Source organism: Folsomia candida, unplaced genomic scaffold, assembly GCF_002217175.1.
Source record: "Folsomia candida strain VU population unplaced genomic scaffold, ASM221717v1 Fcan01_Sc001, whole genome shotgun sequence".
Lineage (NCBI taxonomy): Eukaryota > Metazoa > Arthropoda > Collembola > Entomobryomorpha > Isotomidae > Folsomia > Folsomia candida.
This window is the reverse complement of record NW_019091193.1, coordinates 24996802-25004104: the sequence shown is the minus strand read 5'-3', so window position 1 is coordinate 25004104 and position 7303 is coordinate 24996802. Positions and strand designations below refer to the sequence as shown.

The window sequence follows — 7303 nt, the reverse complement described above, 5'->3', positions numbered from 1 at the left end:
CGGTGTGAAAATGGCTGCATCTCACTCACTCAAGCAACAAAGAGGCGAGGCGCGTCCAGGAGCTCCGTCCTCCGTTGCGCTGTGGGGCCAGGATGGATGCTCCCATGAAACACTAATATCTCTTGTCTTTGAGACGACGGGGATTTTTACCGGCCTTTTCGTTTCACCAACCATCACCATTACAGCACCACCACCATCATTACCTCATTTCGCTCGCTCACTCACTCCTCTCTTCCTCCGTCCGCGCAACGAAACCAATTATCAAAAACTATTGCCATCAATCGTTCCCTAAAGGAGGGTCACTCTCTTTGCCTAAAAGCAAGACTAAAGGGGTGGTGATAGATATTTTACCTTCTCTTCAGCAGGTAACAAAAACACTGATGGGTAGTGAATAGTTTAGTAGTTTGTCATTTGTAGTTAGTTACCTAAATAAAAGCCAATTGTGTCTGCTTTACAGGAAATTATTTTTTCGATTGGTGGTGAAGGTGCGAGGAGGGATTCAAAGACGCCACACAAAAAAAGACATCGACATGGCGAACACACTGGTTCCATTTTTAGAGAAGACGGTATCGCCAGGTAAATTATTTAGCAGTTATTATTGTAACACCTCAATTAATCAATTTTACCGACTGTTGACTGTGTAACCGATGTAAATTGTAATATTTTTTTAGTCTAATTAATTGCCAACATTTTATCTGTTCTTTTTTTAGATCAAAATGAACTCACCAGTGCACAACAGTTTTTGGAACAGGCGGCAGCGACTAATTTTGTAAGTGTCAGAGTAGTGTCGTCACAAAACAGCAACCAAACTTCAATCTATTTGATTATGCATTGTATTTATTTAGCCTGAATATGTTCGCACATTATCCGAAGTTTTGGCGACAGTTGGGCACAGTTCAGTGGCTCGAATGGCATCTGGCCTCCAGCTCAAAAATCTTCTTACGTCGAAGGACTCTGCTATGAAGGGCCAGTATCAGCAGAGGTGGCTAATGCTGGCGGACGATATTCGAGCCTATGTTAAAAAGAATGTGAGTTATTCATTAAATAGATCCACTTTAGAATGAATGCATCGCTTATTGTTATTATGTGTCACAGGTTTTGGGAGCACTTGGCACTGAAACTACAAGACCAAGTTCTGCAGCCCAGTGTGTGGCTTATATTGCTGTTACAGAACTAAGTCAAAATCAATGGCCAGAAGTCATATCTTATCTCGTGAACAATGTCACGCAAGGATCTGCTGTTCCCAATGGGGAACTTATGAAGGAAGCCTCGCTTGAAGCCATCGGATACATTTGTGCAGATATTGTAACGATTTTTACTAATCTTTTTTTTTTACATACTCCACTATTCACCTATTATAATGGAGCATAAATTAATTTCAGGAACCCGAGATTTTAATGACTCAGAGCAATCACATTTTAACGGCTATCGTCCATGGAATGAAGCGGGATGAACCTTCCAACAAAGTTCGACTAGCTGCCACGAATGCACTTTTAAATTCTCTAGAATTTACAAAGTCAAACTTTGATAATGAGGTAATGATATAACTAATCCAACTAAATTATTATGGACCTGATTGTCATACATCTACTATTGCTCTTTTGCGTATATTTAATTTATTCAAGAACGAGAGCCTTGTTAATCATGTATTTCGTATTGCAGCAAGAACGACACTACATTATGCAAGTCGTTTGTGAAGCCACCCAGTGTGAAGATACCAACGTAAAGGTCGCCGCTTTGCAATGTCTGGTGAAGATTATGTCGCTCTACTACCAACACATGGAATTTTACATGAAACATGCCTTGTTTGCCATCACAATGGATGCAATGCGATCTGACGTGGACGAGGTTGCACTCCAGGGAATTGAATTTTGGTCAAACGTTTGTGACGAAGAAGTCGATTTGGCAATTGAACTCAGTGAGGCCCAAGAATTGGGTCGACCACCACAACGAACTTCTCGCTTTTATGCTAAAGGAGGACTCCAATTCTTGGTGCCTTTGTTGTTGGAAGCTCTCACTAAACAGGTGATTATATATATATTATATCTAGTACTAGTATTATTTGTATATTTGTAATTACAAAATGTACCTCTTGCTAGGAGCTTGTGGACGATGATGATGATTGGAATCCGTGTAAAGCGGCCGGAGTTTGTCTAATGCTGTTTACAAATTGTTGCGAGGACGCCATCATTCCACACGTTATTCCCTTCGTTCAAACCAATATTAAACATGAAAACTGGAGATTCCGCGACGCTGCGGTCATGGCCTTTGGTTGCATTATGGAAGGCCCAGGTACGAAATTAATCTTCTATGGTAGCATCGTTAACTAATTGACACGTATCCACAGACCCAACGTCCATGAAACCGTTGGCTGAGGACGCCCTTCCTACACTGATATCCCTGATGAGCGATGAGAACGTGGTTGTTCGTGATACGACGGCATGGGCCCTTGGAAGGATTTGCGAGGTCGTGTCGGATGCAGCCCTAACTGCTTCTCACTTGCCACCCCTGTTGACTGCACTCGTTGCTGCGCTGCAGGCTGAACCTCGTGTGGCGGCCAATGCATGCTGGGCCTTGAGTAGTCTGGCTGAAGCAGCGTATGAGACATCGCTGGAAAACAGGGTTGATGATTCCAAAGATCCAGATACGTACTTGTTGTCAAGCTTCTTCCGACCAATTGTTGAAAAGCTGTTAGCCACCACGGACAGAGCGGATGGTGGGCAAGCCAACTTGAGACCAGCTGCTTACGAAGCACTTATGGAAATGATAAAGAATTCTCCACGTGACTGCTATGAAACTGTACAGCACACAACCTTGGTTATTTTAGAACGACTTCGAACGGTGCTCGTGATGGAGAATCATGCCAATGGAGGAGACAGAACTCAGTACAATGAGCTACAGAGTTCATTGTGTGCAACCCTGCAAATCGTGCTTAGGAAGGGTAATTAGATATGCAACTTATGGTCATTATTATAAAGGTTAAGAAAACTTTTACTAACTAATATTATTTTATTTAATGATGTATTTAGTGTCTCCTCAAGATGCACCCAAAATATCAGATGCTGTTATGAATGCACTGCTTCAAATGCTCAGTGGCCCCGGTGGACGATCTGGAGGTGTTCAAGAAGACGCACTTATGGCCATCTCTACACTCACAGAAGTCATGGGCGAAGGGTTCATAAAGTACATGGATTCGTTCCAGCCTTTCCTCATCACAGGATTGCAGAACGTTAGCGAAAGCGCGGTATGACCAAACGCAACTAATAATAACTAACTATACTACACTGATATAAAATAAAAGTCTATCCATGCAGTGAATAATACACTTGAATTTTTGTTAGGTTTGCTCTGCCGCAGTCGGCGTGAGTGGAGATATTTGCCGATCTCTGGGCAATAAAGCACTTCCCTATTGCGATGATATTATGACCCTGTTGCTACAGAATTTAGGGGTATGCATTTTAGCAAAACTTATGCCATTGTCATAATCAACATATTTGACTTTGTAATATTCATTAACTGACTATTTTAGAATGCCAACGTACAGCGATCGGTAAAACCTCAAATATTATCTGTTCTCGGCGATGTGGCTCTGGCAATAGGACCAGAGTTCAAAAAATATCTTGAGGTAGTGTTGCAAACCCTTATGCAAGCTTCACAGGCGCAAGTTGATAGGGTACGTAGGAAACACTTGTTTTATCGTTATTATATTCTAAATTATTATTTACTGATTTGTTGCAATACTAATTTTATGTTTTCATATACATATAGACTGACTATGAAATGGTCGATTATTTGTGTGAGCTCCGAGAAGGAGTTCTAGAAGCTTATACCGGAATAATTCAGGGGCTTCGTGGAGATGCGGCGTGTTCTGTTAATCCTGGCGGAGCTGTGACGCCGGATTTGACACTAATTGAAAGTCATCTGCCCTACATGGCTCAGTTCTTGTGTGAAGGTTTGTTAAAAAACGAGCTATAATTAATTACTAATTATTTTCGTGCCTTAAATAAATACACAATAAACTGACTAGTTTTTGGTTATTTTATTCTAGTTGCAAGAGATACAGATAAGTCTGATGGCAACATTGCCGCCGCCGCTGGTTTAGTGGGGTAATAATTTGTATTTACTGTTGTTACATAAATCGCCCTGGTGGCGCAGCCCGGTTCTAAATTGTATGTTATATTTTAAACTTTCTGTTTAGCGATCTCTTGGTTGGTTATGGCGCCAAAATTATGCCGTTAATGGATAACGACGTGATAAACGAAGTCCTCACTCTTGGCAGACGATCGAAAACGAACAAGACGAAGATGTTGGCCACTTGGGCAACAAAGGAATTGCGAAAATTAAAGAATCATACGTCTGCCGCCGCGAGTTGGTAAGAATGTTGCTGGCTAACATCTTCTTCTCCGTGCATCATCATGACCACCCTTTTAGACTTACTAATTTGTACTATATTCGCGTGCTATCCCTCGATATAATAGACATTTTAGTAAACTTCAGAGTAGGCGAAATGTCTTAAAAGAGGGTGAGGAGAAACTCGAGCCCTGCACTAATAAAGTTCCTTTCTATATAAGTGTGTTGGTTGGTAGGTTGGTTGTTGTTGATGATGAAACTGAAAACTTGTGATAAAATTCGAACGCTTTTTTTATGAATGGGAGAACTTGCTCTAGTCTTTCGGCAGTTAGATAATTACGACAAACTGTTGTGTACGTACGTCAGAGAATTTATACATAAAAAGAACTGCACTGGTGCATTATAAAGTGTGTGTGATACGACATTATTATTCGCCTCTTTGGCTTGAAGTTTAATTTCTTCTCACCGGATTTATATGATGAGATGAAAGTGACTGCTCTATTGTAGGTTCAGTGTCAATGTGATATAAATGTACAATAATTATAATGCGTGTGTTTATACCATTTTTCTTAATAGTAACAATCAACGATTGTTGAGATATACTATCCATTTATACTTGTAGTAGTAGTAGTAAGTACTAATAGCAGTAGTGGTAGTACTTTCTGATTAGTTCTAACTAAATACTGAGGAAAATGCGAGATGGATATTTTTAAGAAAGAATGAGCGAATCTGTGATTGAATGTTGACTGATATGTTGGTATGATTGTTGATGTCCTCCTTGCAGATGAACTAAATGGAACACGCCAAATGGAGTCTGTTTGGAGGAGCGCTGGGTGAATGACGAGAATATTGGGAATGTGTGATTATGTCGTGCGTGCGATGAGCAAGCGATCCTCTTCAAAGTTCAAAACTCGAACCTATAATGTCGAGTTTTTATATAATCTATATGAACGTAAAATACTTTACTTTTACTTTATCATCTATCGTCGATATTACCCAAAAATATTTGTATGAAATTTTTTGAATGAATGCTAGTTTGAACTGTGTGATATTGTACGAGTAAGACACGTCTGTATGCGCTCCGACCGAAGTCCTAATAAACAGCGTTTCTGAAAATACGTGACAGTTTTATTGTTTGCTTATTTTTCAAGTAACCACTTCATCCTTCCTCCATTCACTTATCAAATACTTGGCGTTATTAAATTGCTCTTCTTGTACAATTAGTTCTTCTTCTTCCAACCCTACTTGCTGCAATACAACAGCCTCAATAATTGCTCAGCCAGATGCCCACCAATTAGTTACACACATTTGTATTATACCACATATTTACTACCAAATACATTTTCTTATTTATTTGTTCTTTTTTTACGCTCAGACTGAATGATGCTAATTGTTGTTCTTGTCGTTGTTGCGGGTCTGGATGGATGAACCCTATAATGAATTGTGAATGCGACCAACGTCAAGGGCTGGTTGGATATGAATGACACTTGGCTCACGATAATATGTGCACATAAATTATGGATTTTAAATAGTGACAGATTTTACTTTTATGTGAAACAACTAAATTTTTAGTTTATATTGATGCTCCATTCAATTTTATCCACTTTTGCTGTGTAAATCACGCTGTCAAAATGTGGACATGTCAAAATACAGCCAACTTTTAGAAGTTGTTACAAGCCATAACTATGACTATACTTCCGTCCCACCACTAATTCATTTCATGTTGTATGTTGTATGCAATCTTTGATTTCTAGTTCCTTGTCTAAGGATAAGTTGAGATGGCATTCCTTTGAGTTTGTCCAAGTTTCTTCACCCAAATAAAAACTTGGATTACCTTGATTGCATGCGGAGAAGCATCATTATTAGTTGAGCATTATTAGCTGTGCAGTAGGAGTGTAGTTGGTTTTTGTAATCATTCCTTTCGCATCTTTTTCGTTGAAGATTGAATCTCACGAAAAGCCAACACGTCAGTAATGACATTGTTCGATAATGGCTCAAGTGCAGATTCCGATTCATGTCAAAGTTTGTCCGAGCGCTAAAATAACACCCCCATTTTTATCTACCGTTCATGGAGGAACGAACTCCAAACAAAGCCATGAGAACCTCATCCTTTTGTCTCAAAAGTACAACTGCCTGCAATTCTAATAGGAATGACTGAATGCCAATTGCCGGTCATTAGTGTGTAGTAGCAACTCGCAAGACGTTAAATCTTGCACTTGTAGAGATTCATCGGAGGCTTGTCCGTCTCCTACGTACTTCCATACGTGTGATATTCAAAATAACGTTTCTTGGGCATAAACGACGAGATACATACATTGTTCGCATTCCCATAAAATGCGTTCCCTTTCGTCATACGACAAAATATATCTTGGAATAGACTGTTTCTTTCGCGAGGATGCTTTTTGGACGTGGGAAAACAACTTTTGAACACTCATCCATGCCCACTCTCGTTCTGTTTTTCTCTCCTCTTGTTTACTCAAGTCGAATAATTATACTGGAGAATTAATTATAAATTATAACAAATGTTCCAAATAATTAATAAACTTCAACCTTCCTTCTTTAATTTATTATTTTGAACTGGTTCTTATTCTCTTCTGTAGTGATTGGGGAGTGAATTTTGTAAATTATTTTTGGTAAAATTGCATTATTACGGCCTAGCTCGGATTTATTTCAGTGGACTAGCTCGGATTTGGCTGATAATTTTTGTGTAAATACCTATTATGGTCCCCTGAGCAAGAAAATACTTTTTTTTGCGGCGGTCTCGAAAATTAAAATTTCTAGAAAGCTTCGAAATTTTGTATAAAAATTATTTTTTGCCTCAGATTTTCCTGAAAATGATTTTATAGACTAATTAAACTATGCTGAACAAGAATATGAAGGATTTTTTGAAAAACATTCAATAGTAAAAAAGTTATAAATTATTGAAATTTTGTATACAAATTTTTCTTGGATG

General features: G+C 39.0%; 1 protein-coding gene across 3 annotated transcripts; it reads left to right on the top strand.

The window, feature by feature from the left end:
* The first annotated feature begins 186 nt into the window (after positions 1 to 186).
* LOC110855075 (importin subunit beta-1) lies at positions 187 to 5468 on the top strand. Of its 3 annotated transcripts, none has more exons than XM_022103518.2 (16): positions 188 to 365; positions 458 to 576; positions 711 to 769; positions 846 to 1028; positions 1096 to 1305; positions 1383 to 1535; positions 1663 to 2025; positions 2103 to 2292; positions 2348 to 2941; positions 3030 to 3244; positions 3342 to 3449; positions 3530 to 3673; positions 3769 to 3952; positions 4049 to 4106; positions 4199 to 4372; positions 5135 to 5468. In XM_022103518.2, coding segments are annotated over exons 2-16 (2682 nt in total). In that variant the 5' UTR covers positions 188 to 365; positions 458 to 530; the 3' UTR covers positions 5136 to 5468. The 3 variants fall into 3 exon arrangements, with proteins under 3 accessions (XP_021959200.1, XP_021959210.1, XP_021959205.1); XM_022103513.2 differs by having other exon boundaries at positions 2100 to 2292; XM_022103508.2 differs by lacking the exon at positions 5135 to 5468 and having other exon boundaries at positions 187 to 365; positions 2100 to 2292; positions 4199 to 4376.
* The last annotated feature ends 1835 nt before the right edge of the window (positions 5469 to 7303 follow it).

Coding starts and splice junctions, on each gene's coding strand:
- LOC110855075 (XM_022103508.2), top strand. CDS start 531: ATGGCGAACACACTGGTTCCATTTTTAGAGAAGACGGTATCGCCAG. Junction 577..710: donor AGAGAAGACGGTATCGCCAG/GTAAATTATTTA, acceptor TTCTTTTTTTAG/ATCAAAATGAACTCACCAGT. Junction 2,293..2,347: donor TTGCATTATGGAAGGCCCAG/GTACGAAATTAA, acceptor ACGTATCCACAG/ACCCAACGTCCATGAAACCG.